General features: G+C 33.2%; 3 protein-coding genes across 10 annotated transcripts; 1 reads left to right on the top strand and 2 right to left on the bottom strand.

Moving 5' to 3' along the window:
- The first annotated feature begins 21 nt into the window (after window positions 1-21).
- On the top strand, window positions 22-10,634 carry LOC131931084 (sedoheptulokinase). 6 transcript variants are annotated; one of them, XM_059287783.1, is made up of 7 exons: window positions 22-128; window positions 3,060-3,307; window positions 3,891-4,037; window positions 4,775-5,018; window positions 6,369-6,544; window positions 9,197-9,397; window positions 10,077-10,634. In XM_059287783.1, exons 2-7 carry the CDS (start codon window positions 3,070-3,072, stop codon window positions 10,538-10,540), a joined length of 1,470 nt encoding a protein of 489 aa, XP_059143766.1. In that variant the 5' UTR covers window positions 22-128; window positions 3,060-3,069; the 3' UTR covers window positions 10,541-10,634. The 6 variants fall into 6 exon arrangements, with proteins under 6 accessions (XP_059143766.1, XP_059143763.1, XP_059143768.1 ...); XM_059287780.1 differs by lacking the exon at window positions 22-128 and adding an exon at window positions 274-385; XM_059287785.1 differs by lacking the exon at window positions 22-128 and adding an exon at window positions 283-299.
- Window positions 6,927-9,101, bottom strand: LOC131931087 (uncharacterized). The gene is made up of 2 exons (XM_059287790.1): window positions 8,704-9,101; window positions 6,927-7,951 (listed from the first exon to the last, which is right to left on the bottom strand). The coding sequence occupies exons 1-2, from the start codon at window positions 8,723-8,725 to the stop codon at window positions 7,377-7,379; spliced, it is 597 nt and encodes a 198-aa protein (XP_059143773.1). The 5' UTR covers window positions 8,726-9,101; the 3' UTR covers window positions 6,927-7,376.
- A 45-nt stretch (window positions 10,635-10,679) lies between the features above and the next one.
- On the bottom strand, window positions 10,680-20,071 carry LOC131931085 (2-(3-amino-3-carboxypropyl)histidine synthase subunit 1). Of its 3 annotated transcripts, none has more exons than XM_059287786.1 (13): window positions 19,976-20,071; window positions 17,770-17,918; window positions 15,785-15,872; window positions 14,713-14,795; window positions 14,478-14,611; window positions 14,034-14,155; window positions 13,670-13,824; window positions 13,201-13,319; window positions 12,584-12,652; window positions 12,274-12,430; window positions 11,751-11,851; window positions 11,457-11,535; window positions 10,680-11,078 (listed from the first exon to the last, which is right to left on the bottom strand). In XM_059287786.1, exons 2-13 carry the CDS (start codon window positions 17,794-17,796, stop codon window positions 10,875-10,877), a joined length of 1,338 nt encoding a protein of 445 aa, XP_059143769.1. In that variant the 5' UTR covers window positions 17,797-17,918; window positions 19,976-20,071; the 3' UTR covers window positions 10,680-10,874. The 3 variants fall into 3 exon arrangements, with proteins under 3 accessions (XP_059143769.1, XP_059143770.1, XP_059143771.1); XM_059287787.1 differs by having other exon boundaries at window positions 15,785-15,876; window positions 17,776-17,918; XM_059287788.1 differs by lacking the exons at window positions 17,770-17,918; window positions 19,976-20,071 and adding an exon at window positions 16,750-16,762.
- Window positions 20,072-21,111: the final 1,040 nt, after the last annotated feature.

Genomic DNA, 21,111 nt, shown 5'->3' with positions numbered 1-21,111 from the left:
TTTCCAGGTTAAATAAAAAGAACAGGGAGGATTTATTAAATTTATTAGTAGACTCAGATGGTCAACATAATATCTAACTTAAAATAAAATATCTGTCTAATAATAGATCTAGATAGATCCAAATCAAAGTATGTGATATGCACTTATTTTTTTTTTACAATTGTCAAACCAAACACATTGGTGTGTTTTGTCTTTTAAAATATTAAATGATAGCTTAACCCCATTTTTAGGCCTCTCGTGCCCTTATTAATTATTATTATTACGGATTACGGGCTTTACCCTTAGCAGACTAAGCATGAGTTACAACTATTCAGAAGAATCTAGAAACTAGATCTAGATTCTAGATCTAGATAGATATAGTGCCCAAGATCTAGATCTAGTCTATGTGAGGGCTTAATAGTTTAGACATTTGACTTATTAGAGCATCTAGATCTATAGTCAACTATATAGAATTATAATTATAGATATAAGTCATAAAGATCTAGTTAAGTACAGTAATTAATTACACTACATAATGGGAAATTTTAAAATTGATGTTTAGTTACTGGGTTATAACAAGCTTGGACATTTTTAAAATTACATTGGTGCATCATAGTACATGCTTCCTACACCACATAAATAAATATTAAATAATAGTGTATCACTACACTACACCAAGTCCAATCAGTAGTATAATGAGTATAATGATAATAATAGTATTAATAATAGTAAATAAATAGTATAGGCCTAAGTATAATCCTATATACTATATAGTATATATACTATATAGGCCTAATAAATATTAAATAATAATTATTAGGCCGATTCTAGTCGGAATAAGATACGCATGCGATACGCATGCGCAATGGAAAGAAACTACGACTTAGCGACGATGTTTTCGATGGTACTGCGCATGCGTGTGTTTACAACCGCAGAACCCTAATACCAACCCTAATCCTATCCTTAACCCTACTATCCCTAATCCTATCCCTAACCCTAATCCTATCCCTAACCCTAACCCTATCCCTAATCCTACCCCTAACCCTCATTCTAGCCCTAACCCTAGCCATAGGTCACTGCGCATGCGCAGAACTATCTTTTGCCGAAAAATCTTATTCCGAGTAGACACTTCGTAATTATTAATAGTCATAGATCTAGACTCCAGATCTACTTACTCCTACAGTCCAGATCTACTTATAGTACTTACTCGTACACTTGTGTGTTAGTAGATTAATAATATTATTTAGATTAATTAACCATTAAAAAAAATATGATATATAGTAGGCCTATATCACTATATATAGTATAACTATATACTTAGAATTATACTTTATACTATATACTTAACTATATATAAAGTAGGCCCGGATAAAGTCTTTATTTTAGTCACTAGACTATCACTAAACTATACTATAGAGTTATAGACAATAGGCCAAACTACTTAAAACTTATACTTAGGCTATAGGCCTATATTAAATATTAGGCCTAATAAGTATTAATTAATAGATCACTATATGACTATAATATTATTACTCTTTAATACTCTATACTTAATAATGTTATTAATTTATTAACAGATTTAAATTAGGCCAAACCACCTATAATATAATATATAGGGCCTATATAATATATATATATATATATATATATATATATATATATATATATATATATATATATATATATATATATATATATATATATACACGGCATACTGCCTAGCTTCGCTTAGGTTTTCAAAAAAGTTGAGAAATTGAATGATTAATTAATAGGTGATTGGCTGTTATGTTAAATGCTTAGGGCCTAAATTTATACAGTGGAGTACTTTCATCCCACCCATAGTGATGGAATATTCGCAAACTTATTACTCGCAAGGTTATTAGAACTGAAAGGGCTTTCATAAAATTTTGCAATTAATTTTACAATTTCAATACAATACAAAACTTAATTTATAACAAAATAACCATTTAAAACAATGCTATACTTTATGATTTTTGTTTTTTCTTAAAAAGAGTATACAAAATATTAAAAAATTGTTACATTAAAAAGTTACCTCCCCTGCTCATAGACCAAATCTCGTATAATGAGAATTTCACTCGCAGTCATTTTTAGCCCTCTTCGAGGGCTTTGATGCTGACCAACAGTTTTTCCATACAACCCATTCATCTATAGAGGTGTATGCAAAAAATTAGCCAGTTATACAAAGAGTAAGTACCCTAAAATTTGCGTAGAAATTACCCTGTTTCCCCCATAAAATAAAAAGATTATATAGGGAAATACAACTGGTCAGTTTTGACCCCTTTACGAATTTTTCCCAGATATGCCGAGTTTTTTGTGACACCCCAAGGCGTTCTCCTACCACCTCACAAAATATCAAGGGGGGTCGTTGGAGGAAATTTTTTTTCGTAATTGAGCTTATATAAAGAGAATTTCACTGGCGGTCACTTTTTAGCCCTCGTCGAGGGCTTTAAGTGAAACCGACAGTTTTTCCTAAAGGTCAAGCAATTGACCAAAGAGTATGCAAAAAATTAGCCAGATATACTGAGTTTAAGTACCCTAAAGTCTGCGTTGAAATGACCCTCTGTTTTTCCCATAAAATACAAAGATTATACAGGGAAATACAACTGGTCAGTTTTGACCCCTTTACGAAGTTTTCCCAGATATGCCAAGTTTTTTGTGACACCCCTAGGCGTTCTTCTACCACCTCACAAAATTTCAAGGGGGGTCGTCGGAGGAAATTTTTTTTCGTAATATAGCCCATATAAGGCGCCGGTCAGTCGAGGTCAGTTTTGACCCCCTGTCCGTAGACTTTTCGGCAAACCGTCACCGGCCCTCGTGTTCTATCGTCCCAAGGCACCATCGTGCCAAATTTGACGCGCCTGCGGCGCCGGGAAGTGCCCTATCGGGCACCTGACCACTTTGCTTTATATATATATATATATATATATATATATATATATATATATATATATATATATATATATATATATATATATATATATATATATATATATATATATATATATATATATATAATATGGCCTATATATATTGGTTATAAGTTGTACCTGTGTAAACAGACAAAATAACATGGCCTCAACTGGTCAAGATGCACTATGGCTAGGAGTTGATCTTGGCACAACCTCTGTGAAAGCTGTGTTAATTAATCAGTATGCAGAAACAGTTTCATCCTCATCTCTATCCACTTCAGCAGATGTTAAAAGTGAAATAGGAAGTTCTGGATATGAACAAAATGTTCTTAAGATATTTTCTACTATACAGAATGTAGTTGTTCCCCTCATTGCTGAAGTGAAACATAATATCAAAGGTGATCACTATGAATTAATATGAATATGGTATTTTTGTGTACATAAGTACAACATTTTTAATTTTTTTAATTCTTGCTATTTGCTAATAAAAATAAAGTATAAAGAAATTAAATCGCCCTCTCGGAAATGGCAGCTGACACATGAAAGTTTTTTTACCTAGTGGTCAATGGGGCACATGAAGTAGAGTTCGTTTGTTTCTGTGATGCCTGCTTATGAAGAGATAGCTTGTAAGCACCTTTGCCTATAGTTGCTTTTACTTTCTCAAGATCTGGGTGGATTCAGGGACGTCATATGGATTTGATAGTGGGATGAGACTTTCTGGATAGTATGTCTAGTTGTGTGCTCTACCATGCCATCCTATCCAGCTTCCTTAACTTTTTACATATTAACTTGAGGCTTGACTTAATGATTGACCATTCTTCCCTACCTAACCATATAATTAGCATACTACACTTCAAATTTTTTTTTCAAATTAAAAGCCTGGTAGTTAATAATTGTAGTTACTTGATAAGTCCAAGAGAAACGTTTTAAAATAGTCTTTAAAAATAACATCAGCTGTTACTTTTAATTTTTCCTGTTTAGGAATTGGAGTTACTGGCCAGATGCATGGTGTTGTGCTATGGCAAAATCTTTTTGAAGGAAAACAAAATAGCTTCTTGAAAATTAATGAAAGTTGTTGTAGTCATTTATTCACATGGCAAGATCAACGATGTTCAGAGGACTTCATCAGTAAGTATTTTATTTAGTCTTCAGATACTGAGCTTATATGCACTCTATTTGAAATAATGTAGCGAAGGGAACAGGATTCAATATTATTTTAAGGGTATTTTTAAAGAAAAATAAATTAGAAAGTAATGAATTCTGTGAAATTAATGTCAGTAATAGTGTAACTGCTCTGCTTTTACAATAAAGTCTAGTCCTGATTAAATACTAGAAATATAACTGTAAGAATGAAGTTAGTGTGTGCAAAATCAACCTTTTGATAGGTTGGCTTTCCCAACTGCTTCATCCCAACATTTTTTTAATACAACTTGCAAGAAAATTTTCAAGATCTTATTTAAATTATAGGAACCCTGCCCAATTCAGAAAACACCAGACTTCTCTATTTTAAATTATAGAAACCCTGCCCAATTCAGAAAACACCAGACTTCTCTATTTTAAATTATAGAAACCCAGCCCAATTCAGAAATCACCAGACTTCTCTATTTTAAATTATAGAAACCCTGCCGAATTCAGAAATCACCAGACTTCTCTATTTTAAATTATAGAAACCCTGCCCAGTTCAGAAATCACCAGACCTCTCTATTTTAAATTATAGAAACCCTGCCTAGTTCAGAAAATTCCCAGACCTCTCTATTTTAATTATAGAAACTCTGCCCAATTCAGAAATCACCAAACCTCTATTTTAAATTATAGAAACCCTGCCCAATTCAGAAATCACCAGACCTCTGTATTTTAAATTATAGAAACCCTGCCCAGTTCAGAAAACTCCCAGACAACTCTATCCACTGGTCATGGCTGTGCTACCATCTTCTGGCTGGCTAAAAATAAACCAACATTTTTTACTGATGGAAACTTCACTTGCTGCGGGACTATCATGGACCTGCTGGTGTCTGTTTTATGTGGCCTAGAAAGGCCTGTAACATCCGATCAGCTTGCTGCCAGCCTGGGTTATTATGATGAATCAACTCAAGGGTGGAGCTCAGCATTGTAAGATGTCTTAAAGATTCTAGTCTATTTACAAGAATATCTTTTCAAGAAACTGATTTTTAGTTTATTTTAAAAACAAGTTATTTGATAAAATACTAGATGAAAGATGGAATGGGTTGAGTGGTGGAGCACATATAGGTCTGGAGCAGTTGCTGGGTTTAAGTCTTTAGAAAGCCTCCGAGTTTACTATAACTAAATTGTGTTTGCAAAAATATAGACAGCAGTGCACAGTGCTTCTCCCATGAGCCATTAACTCTAAAAAAAGTTCTTAATATTTTCTTTACTATATTGTCCAATGTTGATCTATTTATAGATCTAGATCTAAAAAGTCTAATACTAAACACAGTTCTTGAAATTTTCTTTACTATATTAAACAATGTTAGGCTATGAACAGATCTATATCTAAAAAGTTTCATGACATTTTCTTTACTTTATTGAACAATGTTGGTCTATGAACAGATCTTGATCTAAAAAGTTTCATGAAATTTTCTTTACTATAATGAACAATGTTGGTCTATGAACAGATCTAGATCTAAAAAGTCTAAAAAGTTTCATGAAATTTTCTTTGAAATATTGAACAATGTTGGTCTATGAACAGATCTTGATCTAAAAAGTTTCATGAAATTTTCTTTGATATATTGAACAATGTTGGTCTATGAACAGATCTAGATCTAAAAAGTCTAAAAAGTTTCATGAAATTTTCTTTGCTATATTGAACATTGTTGGTCTATTTACAGATCTATATTTAAAAAGTTTCATGACATTTTCTTTACTATATTGAACAATGTTGGTCTATGAACAGATCTTGATCTAAAAAGTTTCATGAAATTTTCTTTGATATATTGAACATTGTTGGTCTATGAACAGATCTTGATCTAAAAAGTCTAAAAAGTTTCATGAAATTTTCTTTGCTATATTGAACATTGTTGTTCTATTTACAGATCTATATCTGAAATGTTTCATGACATTTTCTTTACTATATTGAACAATGTTGGTCTATGAACAGATCTTGATCTAAAAAGTTTCATGAAATTTTCTTTGCTACATTGAACAATGTTGGTCTATGAACAGATCTAGATCTAAAAAGTCTAAAAAGTTTCATGAAATTTTCTTTGCTATATTGAACATTGTTGGTCTATTTACAGATCTAGATCTAAAAAGTTTCATGAAATTTTCTTTACTATATTGAACAATGTTGGTCTATGAACAGATCTAGATCTAAAAAGTTTCATGACATTTTCTTTACTATATTGAATAATGTTGGTCTATGAACAGATCTAGATCTAAAATGTTTCATGACATTTTCTTTACTATATTGAACAATTGTGAACAATTTTGGACTATGCGCAGATCTGAGTCGAGTGAATTTCCCTGTCACTTGCTACCGAAGATAGTTCCATCTGGAACACCAGTTGGCCGTGTCAGCTCATCACATGACGACTGGCCAGTGGATGTGCCTGTGTACGTAGGCATGGGTGATGTCCAGTGCGCCATGTACGCTCTACTAAAGAGTCACTATGATGCAGGTGTGTAGTTATATTTGTACCTTAGATACATATTTTATCATACTTGGTGATTTACTATGATGCAGGTGTGTAGTTATATTTGTACGTTAGATACCTATTTTATCATAATTGGTGATTTATTATGATGCAGGTGTGTAGTTATATTTGTACGTTAGATACATATTTGATCATACTTGGTGATTTACTATGATGCAGGTATGTAGTTATATTTGTATGTTAGATACATATTTTATCATACTTCATGATTTACTAACCTAAATGTAGAAGAAAAGTTTATTAACTATTGAGTTCACCATATTGTGTAAAATATTATTTTTCTATTACTCTCATATTTTTATGGAATAACAGATATAAAAATTAAAATAACTTAATTTAAGAAACTGTAATTTATAAAAATATTTATTATCAGCAGTGCAATATTTGTGTGTTAGATACATATTTTATCATACCTGGTTATTTCCTAACCAAAATGTAGAAGAAAAGTTGATTTTTTAAAAATATTAATTTTCTATTACTCTAATTTTTTTTGAATGACGGATGTACATCTAAAAACAACATAAAAAACTGTAAATGATAAAAATATTTATTATCGAGTTGTTTTTTTATGCTTTTCATCTATTATTTAAATTTATTTTAGCATGGTCTTTATTCCAGACTTATTAGATGATATAATATTTTAATAATGTATGAAAATGGTATATTGGTAGCTGAACTTACTTAGAGACAAAATTTTAAATCATCTATGTGTAAACCTAATTTTTTTTTCCTGAGATGAAAGTGGTGCGATTATAAATAAATATTCTAAAGTTTGGTAGTCCACTACATTTTTTTTTTATTTCTGGCGGATAACAGTTCTTTTTGGTGTCTGTTTGACAATGGTTGTCGGCCCACCGACTTCTCTGATTATTTCCTTACTGCGCCGACCATTTCTGCTGGTCTTTTTCATGACACTGTACTCCCTGCCAGTTTCCAGGTCTGTTACATGAGATAAAACTTTTCTCCTCCCTATCCCAACAGTTTCAACTATCTGAGGCTGTCTTGGGTGTTGTGTGCTGTAGAAGTTGTTTGTAAGTGGTTGACCAGGCGCCAAAGGGTTAAGGGGGTTTTGTTGTTGGGGAAAAGCTTGCGCATACTCTGGCTGTTGTGGTGCGTAGCTGTATCTAAAAGCTGTAGCTGGGTTGTGTTCGGCTGCAAATGGGTGAACAAAATTTTGTTGAGGAAAAGCTTGGACATAGTCTGGCTGTGAACCATAAGCTGGGGAGTAACTCTGGTTGTTTGGTGCTTCAGATCTGTGGAGTTGTTGCCCTTGAGCTTCAGTGTATTGTGGTGGTGCTTCAGTGTAGGGTGGTGGCAGATGGAGTTGACTGTTGACCATGACCTCTGGGTAGGTGGACCCACTTGGGTAAACTGTTGAGGAAGTCAAATTTGGTCAAATGAATTTTCAGTGTAGGAGTTAATAAAGTCAACTAGACATCAGCAGTAAGAAAATGTTGCTGTAGTGTGGTAGGTTTTAAGGTGTTTGTTTAGGGATCCTGCACATAGTACGCAACACAAAACTGGGATATCTTTCTACACATGTGCTTACACTTGTTACACTACAAAACATATAGCATTTCATAAACCACCATCTAACATTATTATACAACATTTCTAGGAGCCACCCCCTTTACTCTTTATACCACTAATCTGGTAATGCAAAAATTGTTTATAACATCTTCATTAGAAAAATAGCTTTTTTTTTGTTTGAATTTAGGGAAAAAAGTGTGTAAACTTATTTATCTGACCATTAAACATTTTTGAATAATAATAATAGAGGAAATCAAAGGTAATGTTAATTACATTTAGTTGTACCACTACTCAACCCCATATAACAAAATTATAACCCACCTCAAAATTTCTTGTTATTACATAATATAATACATATTTTAAATGTTAGTGCATAAATATACATTCAAGAAGGTCATAATAATAGCCTTATCTTTTAATTAATGACAGGTTTGAAACCCTATATAATATATAAGTGAACAGGTTGAAATACTGAGTAGAAAATTAACTCGGTTCATTTTACAAAGCAGTGGTTTTTGTAACACATGAAAAGCCTCTAGAAATATGATGTTCCTTTTTAAATGGCTATCTATTGAAACAGAAAATCAACCTACCTCCAGTTTTTTCACTTTCCATTGCTATATAGAAGACTTGTTTAAAAGTTGAAAATTATTTTTCTTCTTGTCACTACAGGAGCTCAGAAGTTTTAGATTTACTGGCAAATGTTTTTGTAAAGTTACCTCAATGAAAACATTGGTCCTTTTTATACAGCCAGTTAATTCTAAATTTAACTTGGAGATTGCCCAATTAGTCAGTGTCATGAGATATGGCACAAGTAGATGTGTAATCTTTTGTTGTTGTGTTTCTGATGGCTTTATCAGTCCTTGATTTGTTTAAAATAGAATGTATAAACCTTTAATGTCCTTATCAGTCCCTAATTGGTTTTAAAATAGATAGGATAAGCTTTAAGCATCCTATAACAAACAATAGTTTGCATAGAGGTTAAGTTGTAGGCCTCTATTATATACCTGCCTATTTCTTTTCCTTGCTTGTAAACCCAGTTACTTATCTACCTTTTTTTTTTCTTCTTAAAAAAATTGATAACAGCTGTCAACATCAGCACTTCAATTCAGCTAGGGTTCATCATCGCCAACAAAGATAAGGAGCAAGTGCGAGAAGAATCTCCGCCAAGTATATCATTCTTCCCATACTTCAATGACCAGCAGTTAGCACTGTGTGCTGGACTGAATGGGGGAAATGCCATTCAACATTTTGTTGAGTGTGTGGGACAATGGTTTACAGATCTAGGTAATTCTGATGCAGAGATTTGATCCATGTGTGAGCTGGGCTGTTCTGGTGTTAATTATCCTGTAGCAGGGATTTATCAATAATTCAAGTCTCTTTACAGATTAAAATTCAGTAATTGAAATTGAATACCTTAATGTAAACAGATTTGATCGAAATAAAATTGTTTTAAATTCTATTAGTATTATCTCAGTGATTCCTAAACTGAGATTTTAAATATGAAATAATGACAGTTGAACTTAAAAGTTCTTCAGATCAATGTGAGTTAGTATTATAAGCTATTCTGATAGGCAATCCTTCCATCATTAAGTATAATAAAACTTAACTTACTTGCATAGCCTCTAAAACTATATACAGTGAAATGGTTTGCGTTTCAACTGTTAGGGATATATGTCTGGCATCGCTCAAAACACTGCTTTTCAAAATTTTAGTTCATTGATATTGAGCTAGTAATCAAACTGATCTTTTTTTTTTTGTTTGAAAATGGCAGAAAAATTTACAAAGCACGATTTGTAGCAGTGATTCTTAGTATTTTATAAGCGTGGATACTCACAAACAATGCCCCACTATATACTCAGTATACTGACTAAAATAATTCTGAATTAGACGATTTGATAATATCATTTAGTTCAAAGTCAATTATATTCATCTGAGATTAAGAAATATATTTTTCTTCTTTCAGAAACAGGTTTTGATATTCCTCCATCTTTACTTCTACAAAAATTGTTAAAATTATCACAGAATGCTAACAGCACTGACACTTTGACCTTTTCTCCTGTATTTTTCGGAGAACGCCACGACCCAGCATCTACTGGACACATCTCAGGCATCAACTCCATCAACTTTTCAAACATCGGCGCCATCTTCAGGGCAACCTGCCAGGGCATTGTCAGCCACTTACACTGCATGGTCCCAGCTAAATATCTACTTGACAGAGGCATTCAGCGCCTGCTGCTTTCAGGCTCCGTGGCTGTCAACAACCCAGTGGTGAAAGAGAGACTGATAGAGCTATACACAGTGCCTGGAGAGCTCAGTGTGTTGGTTGACTTGAAAGAAAGCGATGCTGTGGCTTCCGCAGCTGGTGCAGCCAAATTAGTGAGGGATAAAATGGTGGATTGGAATAATGGTATGGGGTGTAACAAATAAAACAATGAATTGTTGTTGTGTACTGCTAGTCTTTTACTAATTGAAGCTGTGATAACCCGAATTAAGAAAATACAAAATAAATAAATTTTAAAGTAAACGAAATGTTTTATCATTAATAAACTATATTTTTATTGTTGCATGTGGAGTTGAAATCAGCAAGTCAAATAAATAAGCAGTATGACAGATCTTGAGGCTCTCAATTTAGATAAATTTAAGAAACAAAATAATTTCTTTCAGACATAACCAGATGCTTTTAATTTCAAACTTCCCAAATTGTTCAGTTTCAATATAAACTACATATCATGTAACCATACACAACACAAACACTCAGACGTCACGTCCCTGCGACATGACATGACTGTGTGACACTGTCAGTCTGTTGGCAGCAGTTGTCACCCCCAGGCTTGACCCTTTGTTTTCTCACCATTGGTTGTTTGTTTGCCGCATTGTTTACAGTCCAAGGTCCTAAACTGTCATTGGCATAATAATCCATAGGATATGTAGACTGCCATGGTGTAACCTTGAGGGCGACATTCAGCTGAAACAATATAAGGCTTAAAACTAGAACAAATTAAGTCCAGAAAGTTTCTTCAGTCTAAAGGAAATTGTACTAAAATAACATTTAAAATTATTTCCATTACAGTAAATTACACATCTATTTAAAATTTTGACTGTACTGTAATGTTTGCAAACTTTCGTTTATAAATATAAGTTAAATTAACAGAAAAAAAAGCAACATACAATGTAATTTGAAAATTATTTAAAAAAAGAAATGCATTGACAAAGATCAAAGTAAATAAAATAATAAATATGGTCAACTATTCTCTGAAATGCCATGTTTTATTGACCGATCTTTAAAATTAATTGTGTATTGTGTAAAGTTATATTCCTTAAGGATTATATAGTTAAGACTTACTTCATAAGGTGTAAGCAGGGGCTTGTCAAAAGCAGCACCCCAATCTATGGACAATCTTGGACAAGCAACCTGTACCCATCTGTAATACAGGAAACTATTTTTTCAACCAATATAAACATATGAGGTACATTTTACCGGGAATAGTTCTAGGGTATACATCTAGTATTTTCACAAAGGAAAAAGACTACTAGAAGTGAAATTTAAAAAAATCAATCCCAGTATTAAAAGTTACAGTATTAAAAGCAGGAAAATAAAAGAATAGAAGCAAATAACTAAGCATAAGAATGTACTTACGCATCAACATCACTCATTAGTTTGAGTTTATCAGGGAATATTTCTGACAACAATACAATTATATAATCTCGACCTGAAGCTTTGATTTGAGTTTTCAGTTTCTGTGTAGAAAATTACAGGCAATATAAAATCTGAACACTGTTATATGGAATATATACAAGTAAATAAAATAAGCACTCACGTTGTGCTTGAGCAACTTAAATTATATAAATGTATGTATAAAAAAACTAAGATTTCTTCTACTTGCTTCAATATATATTGCAATTGTTACTCTTTAACACCATGATTACACTTGCGACATGTATACTATACATGTCTAGACAAACCATCGGAATAAGTGAGTAGGCCCCCAACCTTATACATGTTCTGATAAAATGAACTTGAAGTGAAGTTTATTTTTCTAGATGTTTATAGTATAGATGCTGCAAGTGTAAACACTAGAAAAAGATTCACAACTAAAAATAGCCCCAGTTATAAATCTATAACTTAAAATATGAATAAATTAAATGAAAAAAAAAATCACCTCCATAACCTTGGGTGACCCTTGTCGACCCAAGGTCCCCAATATAATTCCAATGGTTTTTGCTGCACTGGCAACTGCAATGGCATCCTGTCTAATCTGGTGCATTTTGGGTGTGTCATAGTACTCTCTGGTAAAGGCTTTGTTGTATGGGTCATATCTAGCAGTCAAAAAATATCTTGGTTATAAAAACAGGCATATTATCATGAAATCAATACTAGTTTGATAAATGAAAACAAAACTCTTCAGGTATACAGAATAGAAATAATACTAATTATAAATTAAAAAAAAATTATTTTATTTTTTTCTATACCTGTATGCTGGAATAACAGGGTTGTGTATCATTATAGACTCAAGATGAAATCTTCCATCTCCTAAGTATCTGTTAAGTAAGGTAAACAAATAAACTGTTAAGTAAGGTAAACAAATAAACTTGACACATGAAACAGGGATACTTACTACAATGTTGGTTTATTTGTTAAGAATGATAAGCCACAGATTACAGTGGACAATGGTGTTCCAATTTGTTTGTTGATTGCTTAAATCAGTGCCACTAACAAATGCCAGTGGACAGCTGTCTCTAAATTTCTTTATCTTCAAGTTGCAGCTACTTCCAAATGCCAGTGGAGGACTGTCTTTCTATTTTTTGGTCAGTTACATCATTGTCATAGATCAAGAGGGTACTTTTTAGTCATACATCATTTCCCATTTGAGCCCAAGACACATTGAGCAGATGAAGTAGAGTTTATCTGTTTCAATGGCCTCGGCATTCAAGAAGATAGTGTGGTCAGCACTATGCCCAGGGTGGACTCAGGGATGTTCTACTGACTTGAACCAGGATTTGAACTCAAGACTTTCAGGTTAGCAGTCTAGTTCTCTACCACCAGTTGCTGCCACATACAAACAGCAGCATAAGGAATTCTAACTTACACAATGACGTCAGTGTCCGAGAGCTTTGGTGATGTACAGCCTAGAACCTCCCCAGGTGAGAGGGGCTTACTCTGGGGAGTGATAACTGTGTACTCTGGACTCAGCTGTTGTCTAGCGCTCTGTTCAAATAGGGAGAATTTTTACATACATGTGGCAAGATGTACTTAGCTGGTATACTTAAGAAATCACAAACAGGAACAAGGAGAGAAAAAAACCATCTCATTTGCAGGGGAGATAACCAATTCACACAGGGGAGATAACAAACACATCCACAGAGCAAATGGTGAACAATTAGTGGAGGTAGCTACAGGGTAGCAAAAACCTCATATGCCGGGGAGATAACATATACACATGCAGAGCAAATTATAAACAATAACAAGGGCAGGTAGCTAACTCACCTACTGTTGTTTGAAAAACTCATATGCAGGGGAGATAACTAAATCACAGGCAGGGGAGATAACAAACTCACCTGCAGAGCAGCGACAAACTGTATGGTGCTGACCAGGGCTAGTCTGCTTCCTGGTTCAAAGTTCAGTTTGAGGGTTTCAATAAAATGCATTGTGTCAATTTTAATGTCAACAAAGACATATAACATCTGAATGCCCTCTGTCTGGTCTATGGGAACTAAGGGAAATAATAATAACACAAGTTAACATCATCAGGTTTCAAGTTGTACTAAGTAGTTAAAATAATAAATTAAACAAATTATAAGGAAGAATATAATAAAATGTAATTCAGCAGACTAAAGGTAAAATTTAGATGAATGTAATGGTGAAACTAAATATGTTTACAAAAAAACTGCTGTGCTTAGATGAAGTAACAAGACTACATACTTAGACAACTGTGGCCATAGTGCACCAATAAATCAGCTCCCAGGGCTTTAGCTGTGAAATCATCAACACAGCAGGCTCCATATGTTACATCTCCCATTATCACTGTATCTGCATCTGTGAAACTTCAAACATACAATCATTATTTTATTGAATCTTCAAGTTTAAATAGGTATGATGTTACATATCATATATAACTAAGGAATACATTGAATCTAGAGGTTATTATAATGTTTTCACACTGGTGATATTAATACTCTTTGAAGATTGAATATCAATATTAAAAAAAAGCAATAACATTTTAGTTTCTGAAGAAACATTTTGGAGAAAATATTAATATATATAGAATGTGTCTGAAGTTGAGGAATATAGTATAACTATTTCTGAAAAATCTGGGGTAGTAACACAACCTAGATTTTTTATCTTAACTTAATAATTTTGACTTACTTTTCTATAATATCTGCTATAACACACGCATAAATCAGAAGCCCCTCAGGGAACTGCAGAGCCACTCGTTTTGCTCCATTAAGACGAACTTTCCATATTGTTTTGTGTATTTCAAAATTGTAGTTATCTGGCAACTAAAATAAACTTGTAAGACTTCAACAAAAATAAATAGCCCTTTTAGAACTTTAAATATTGGTTAAATATTTCATTATGAAAAAACCCAAATGGCTTCTACCTGTTTAATAGCATTATTAATTTCAACATCTTTCAATATTTCATCAGGAATCTGATGAGCTGTTCTTCTTACTTTACTTGTACCTATGTAGAAATAATTTAAAAGTTAAAAAAAAAAATCTAAATTACAGAAGAAGATCTCAGTCATCAAGTTTGAAAATTCAGAAAAATAAGAGGTAAAAAAAAACAACAGAGATATTTTAAATGTATACTTAGCTTAATTTAAGTAGAGACTAGACTTTTGTTTTCAAATGTGATGACCTAAGCTAACTACAGGGTAGTCTAGATTTGACTTAATTACTAAATCTAGATTCTAGTACTAAATTAGTACAGATAGTCAGAACAGTGAGTAGAAAACAAGTGACAAAGTGTCTACAGGTTAAAGTCAAAATTATTTAAATGCGCAATGGAGAGAAACTACGACTTAGCGGCGATGTTTTCGATGGTACTGCGCATGCGTGTGTTTACAACCGCAGAACCCTAATACCAACCCTAATCCTATCCTTAACCCTATCCCTAATCCTATCCCTAACCCTAGCCCTAATCCTATCCCTAACCCTAGCCCTAATCCTATCCCTAACCCTATCCCTAATCCTACCCCTAACCCTCATTCTAGCCCTAACCCTAGCCATAGGTCACTGCGCATGCGCAGAACTATCTTTTGCCGAAAAATCTTATTCCGAGTAGACACTTCGAAAGTAAAAGTGTAAGTCTGACAGTGACACCCAGCATTTAGTGAACTTTAGTTTTTTAGTCTGTTAAAGTAAAGTAACAAGTTAAAGAATATTATATAAATATATAGTATAGCATAGTATAGTTAGTTAAGTTATAGTTAAGTATGATAGGGAATAGGGTAGCTAGCCCTGTAATTAATATTATGTAATATATGTAATAATAAATAAAGTCTAGTTTAGTCCTCTAGCAGCTAGCTACAGTAGCTAGATCTAGTAGCTAGCCTTAAAATGTGGATGACAGTATTATTATATTTCAAATTAGGAGGATGGGAACTAGATCTAGATCTAGATCGAAAGCCATTTTTAGACTAAGCTTTTTTATATATATATAAAAGGTACCTGTTGTCTGAGAATACGTTTTACGATCCAGCGATGCGCTGACTACGACTGCAGTGGAAGATGCCATTTTGAATTCATAGTGACTTCCCTTGCTTGTTGTCAACAAAAATTAAACTTAAAAAGTTAAACTTTTTAATTTTTATGATACTTTAGATCTATATAAAACAAAATACACATCAATGTACTCCAATGGAGGCGAGCGAGTTGACGAGATTCCGTCCCCAATGTTGTTGACATGGAATAAAAACGTGCTTTTTAGATTTAGACCGTAAAAAAAAAAATAAAAAAAAAACCTAAGCCTAAAATTAATTTAGAAATTTTATATTTTTAGAATAAATGTTATAAAAGTTGCAAATCCAGAGAACTTGAAAATAATTTGTTGAGTTTAAGGCTACATTTCTATTTATTTTCATCAAGCCTAAGTTATAACCGGATGTTTCACTTTCGTAAGACAAATATTGATTGGCTGTACAGTAACTTAGTGATCGATAACTATTTGTTTACAAAACTTTGCAGATCAAGTTTTTAAATTACAATGCAAATTTAAAACCCCATGACCTAGTTTTCTATTTTTAGCTTACAATGTGTACAATAAAATCAATGGCGGCCTATCCAATAGCAGGATGCCATTGTTTATGTCGCCATTACACGTGAAAACCAAATTGTTTTTGCTTTTTTTAAAATTTTTATTTAGTTACCGAAAATATTATAAACATCAAATACATCCAATCTTTAGTAAAGTCCGAGAAAAAACAGATAGACAGGATTTTATAACCATATTAATTGTAACTACGCTGTGCATGATTTTTAAATGAATTTATACACCTCTCAAATACCTTTGAGACTTTTCTCGCTGGTGTCCATTAAACTAGATAACGATGCTGTATAAGAATTTGTCTCGATAGCACTTAAATTGTGTATTTTAAACCTGTATCTTTAGACTTTCTAGTTAAGTTAGGCTACACCTTTTTGTTTTTGTTTTTTTAAACAGGGGAGGCTACGACCAAAAGCTAATGGTTTTAATTTTGTTAGCTTAAGTCCCTTGCTACTTTCAAACTGTTTAAAATTAAAAAGTCTTAACTCTCTTAAGCGTGAGGAATGCGTGGAAACTTTTGAGTGGCTGTTACCCTTGCAAACACTGTTTAAAGAAACATTACTACTATTAACTAAACGCTGAACTAAACTAGAACGTATTGCTAACAGCTAATTCACCACATATTAAAACAATATTTCTACAACATATTGATTGTAACCAACATTTCTTCCACATATTGCAACCAATATGTCTATTACATATTTTAACCAACATTTCTACCACATATTTTAACCAACGTTTCTATCACTTATTGTAACCAACATTTCTAACACACATACATTGTGACCAACATTTAACTACACACATCTACTAAGATAACTACCAACGATTCAGCACAATGTAAAGGCCAACGTTAGACTTGTCTAGACAACGCGTCACATTTCTCCCGGTCGTCAGCGCTAGGGTATAGATTTCTCAATTAGATTTACCCAGCCTAACTGTTGTGAGATATTCTATTATTTATGTGAAAGAGATGTCTAAAAATAATAATTTAAAAAAAAAGAACAACTGCTGTTCCAACTGAAGGACAATTACAGAGGTAGTGATACATTTATAAAAGGCACTACGAGAAACCCGTGTAGAACTCTTTAAATATGCCAACAGAAAATAAACTACACTCTTGTAAATTAGAAACCTACACGTGTTTTTTAAACTCTTCACTTCTGCGATTTAATTCTTGAGTTCAATCGTAACTGCGTATTTTAACATTTGTGTTAGTAGTTTGTTGTTTGTTTGTGTGTGTGTGTGTGTGTGTGTGTTTGCGTGTATATGTGTGTTAAAATAATTAGACCTAACAGCCTACAGATCAGATAAACCAGAGCTAGTCTGTTTATTTAACATTAAAGGGTTTGGTCAGCACTATGGCCAACATAACTGTTGCTTTACTTACTCTTACCAACACGAGTCTGATGCCCATGGATGTTGTTTGGACTCAGTTTCGGCCCGATTTCGTGAGTCGAACTCAAAACTTTCAGGTCAGCATTGGAGCGCTCTACCACTCGATCAGAGTTTGGGTTCACATAAACTTCGTGAAAGTTTCTACAGCAATATATATATATATATATATATATATATATATATATATATATATATATATATATATATATATATATATATATATATATATATATATATATATATAGGCTATATATGTAGCATGTATATATAAGTATAATATATGTAAGTATATATATATATATATATATATATATATATATATATATATATATATATATATATATTGTATTGAATGTTTGCTAAGTCAACAGTGGTTAACAATACTTTTTAAAGTAATTATTTAAAGACCTGAAATTTGAATGCTGCTTCCGTGTTTTCACATTACCAGCAGATATTACCCAATAGGGCTGGTAAGTAGGTCACCAACCAGTTATATGGCTCATTTAGGTTTTATTGAGCCGTAGAGATGGTTGGTGACCTACTTACCAGCCCTATACTGGGACATTGTTTTTTTTTCTACAATCAGATTTACAAAAGATGAGATTTGTATTGCAACCCTTTGCCTGCGTAAACGATGAGAAGCGGGTTTAACGAAATAACAAACCAGAAAGCTAAAAATAAAAAACATTAAACGCTGAAAATAACTCTTCCTAAATAAGAAAAAAATAATCATTTCAAGCCCCTTAAGTTTACGTAAAGGTGTTTTTGTTAGATTGCTAACCACAGGAAAAGAACGACAACTATTTCCCTATATTTTTAAAAGTTACCTCCCTTCTTTTCACGATTTGCTTTCCTAATTTTTGCCAAGAAAACCAGACCAAAGTTTAAGAAATTAATAAAGCTGGCAAAGAAAAAACAAAACTCTGTACTTCATACATTATAAAGTTTTGTTTTTAAATACAGAGCCTGTCGTGTCCATAGACTGCTTTGGTCTTTATTTTTATTTATATAAAACAGGCAAAACAAATGAAGAAAGCATGACATAAAGGAGACCACATTCAGAAGAAAGGTATCTATAAAGACGATTTTTCAAACATGTTTAGCTCGGTGACTGGAAAGATGCGTAACGGACAACTGCGCAAAAAAAAAAAATACGCGAAGGGATTTTTGTTTTCTTAAAGCGAGCATTTATAGACATTCACAAAGAACGACCACATGCATATGTAGCTTAATTAAACACATTTCCACGAAATATTACAAAATTGAAGTGTCTTAGTATAGTTTATATTTGCGTATTTTTTCTGCATTAGCAGTTTTTCGTTGTTCAATTTTCAGTATGCGCATTTTTCTGGCTCTGATGTACGGATTTGTATTGTAAATCGTAGTAGAGCTAATGTTGTTAATCAAATACATGTAAGATACATGCAGACCTAATGGGACTAAGTTATTAGATGAAAGTTTAGAGTTTAGAGGCTCATGTTTACACCAGTCAATGTTTCATCACGTTTTAGGCCAAAATAAAGTTCCCTTTTTGAACCTGATCCTACATGGGGCAAGTGAAGTAGAGTTCACCTGTTTCAGTGGCATTCACTTGTGAAGAAATTGCCAAGACGCCTTTACTTTAAATACTTGAGATATGTACCCATCAGAGCTGGGTGGACTTAGGGACGTTCCATGGACCCGGATTCGAACTCAAGACTTTCTGGTTAGTATTCTAGTGGTTTTCGGCCAAGCTTGGAGTAATTTTTTTTAGTTGCGCATTGATTCGATCTTTAAAAAAAATAAAAACTCATGTACACTCACATTCACCCGCGCACAAACACGCTATCTCCTCTCCCCCCCCCCCGCTACTCACACTGACACATCAATATCAAGGTGAGGAGCTCATCTCCGCCTAATGTGTATGACGTTCTCTAAAAAGTGACCACCCTCTTCCCCACCCATCCTTTACTTGAATTGTTTACATATTATTGTCTGATGCTATAGCCGAAGACTATAGGGCATTCCTAAGGAAATCTCTTATCTACATAGCCTATATATATATATATATATATATATATATATATATATATATATATATATATATATATATATATATATATATATATATATATATATATATATATATATAACAAAACTTGTTTTTACAACTTAAAAAAATAAAACTTTTTTTTTGACCGAACAAAACTTGCCCGTACAAGGGTAGCATCGATCGTCTGCTGGCGAGTAGCCTACATCCGCCGCCATGTTGATTTGTTTACCAATCGAAAACTAGCAATCGCCAAACTACCAGTTGTATAGCTTGAAGCGATGTGGTGTTTGTGTTCAATAGACACGTAACACAACGTTTGACAACACGGCCAGTGGCGTAGGAGGGGGTGGTGGCGGCTGGGGGGAGGGGGGTCTTTGAACACACCTCTTGGGTCGCATAAATAAAAGTTGTCTATGTTAAGTTACAGCTGTAGGTAACAGTGCTGTTGTTACCGCTTTGAGTTTACAATTACAATTTCAGAAATGTGAATGAATATAAAAAAAAACAACAAAAAAAAACTACTTTCTTAGAATCGTGTAGGCTATTGACAACAAGACCAGTGTGGTTCAGATGCCAGCTATTGAACCCAGTTATTAAATTATTTATTTTTGTAAACATTCAAGCTTACTTAAATCCCAGAACGACAGCACATAAATTTCCTAAATGGTTAGCCCGTAGTTCGCTAAAAAAAAGGTAGTTACGAAAATCTGAGTAATATAAATAGTTGATTGACGTTTTAATTACGTATCTTCATAAGGCACCAACTTCTTCTTTGTCTACCATGCCAATAGGAACAGTTAAACTTAATATACAGCAGTTTAGTACACAACATTATAAAACATTAATGCAAAATATAACACAATGTTGGATGAAAATATAAACTTATCTATGTATATTTAGTCTTATTGCACATTAAGCTTCCAGTAATGGCCTCGAGTTTGTCTATGAATGGATCAGCTTTAAACTGAGGTAAAAACTATAGAGGGGCGACACATGATGACTATATTTTTAACCAGTGTTTCTTCCAGACATTTTTCTCCAGGGGGGGGGGGGGCACTTGAAATTTTCGGGGGGGGGGGGGCGGTAGACTTTCTTCGATGGGGCGGACACTGTTAAAAGTATATATTTTCTATATAAATTATACAAATTTCATTTCGTTCGGGGGGCGGTAGAATTTTTTCGGGGGGGGGGGGGGGGGCTTCGCCCCTCCGAAGAGATGCCTGGAAGAAACTCTGTTTTTAACTCATGTCATCTTTCTGAAAAATATGATATCTATTGTTCAGACTCAAAGCATGAATATCA

Source organism: Physella acuta, unplaced genomic scaffold (genome assembly GCF_028476545.2).
Source record: "Physella acuta isolate Inbredline_101_S28 unplaced genomic scaffold, ASM2847654v3 ptg001889l, whole genome shotgun sequence".
NCBI lineage: Eukaryota > Metazoa > Mollusca > Gastropoda > Physidae > Physella > Physella acuta.
Note: the sequence above shows the minus strand (reverse complement) of the source record. Positions and strands in the feature narration are given on the sequence as shown.

What these genes read in the sequence shown, in the direction of transcription:
- LOC131931087 (XM_059287790.1), bottom strand. Translation starts at nt 8,725, where the DNA reads ATGGAAAGTGAAAAAACTGGAG. An exon ending in GGAAAGTGAAAAAACTGGAG is followed by an intron (nt 7,952 to 8,703) that starts GTAGGTTGATTT and finishes CTTCCTCAACAG; the next exon opens with TTTACCCAAGTGGGTCCACC.
- LOC131931085 (XM_059287786.1), bottom strand. Translation starts at nt 17,796, where the DNA reads ATGGGCATCAGACTCGTGTTGGTAAGA. An exon ending in TTAATAATGCTATTAAACAG is followed by an intron (nt 14,612 to 14,712) that starts GTAGAAGCCATT and finishes AGTTTATTTTAG; the next exon opens with TTGCCAGATAACTACAATTT. An exon ending in GGTCACCCAAGGTTATGGAG is followed by an intron (nt 11,852 to 12,273) that starts GTGATTTTTTTT and finishes TTTTCTACACAG; the next exon opens with AAACTGAAAACTCAAATCAA.
- LOC131931084 (XM_059287779.1), top strand. Translation starts at nt 2,158, where the DNA reads ATGCAAAAAATTAGCCAGTTATACAAAGA. An exon ending in AGTGAAACATAATATCAAAG is followed by an intron (nt 3,308 to 3,890) that starts GTGATCACTATG and finishes TTTCCTGTTTAG; the next exon opens with GAATTGGAGTTACTGGCCAG. An exon ending in ATGTTCAGAGGACTTCATCA is followed by an intron (nt 4,038 to 4,774) that starts GTAAGTATTTTA and finishes TTTAAATTATAG; the next exon opens with AAACCCTGCCCAGTTCAGAA.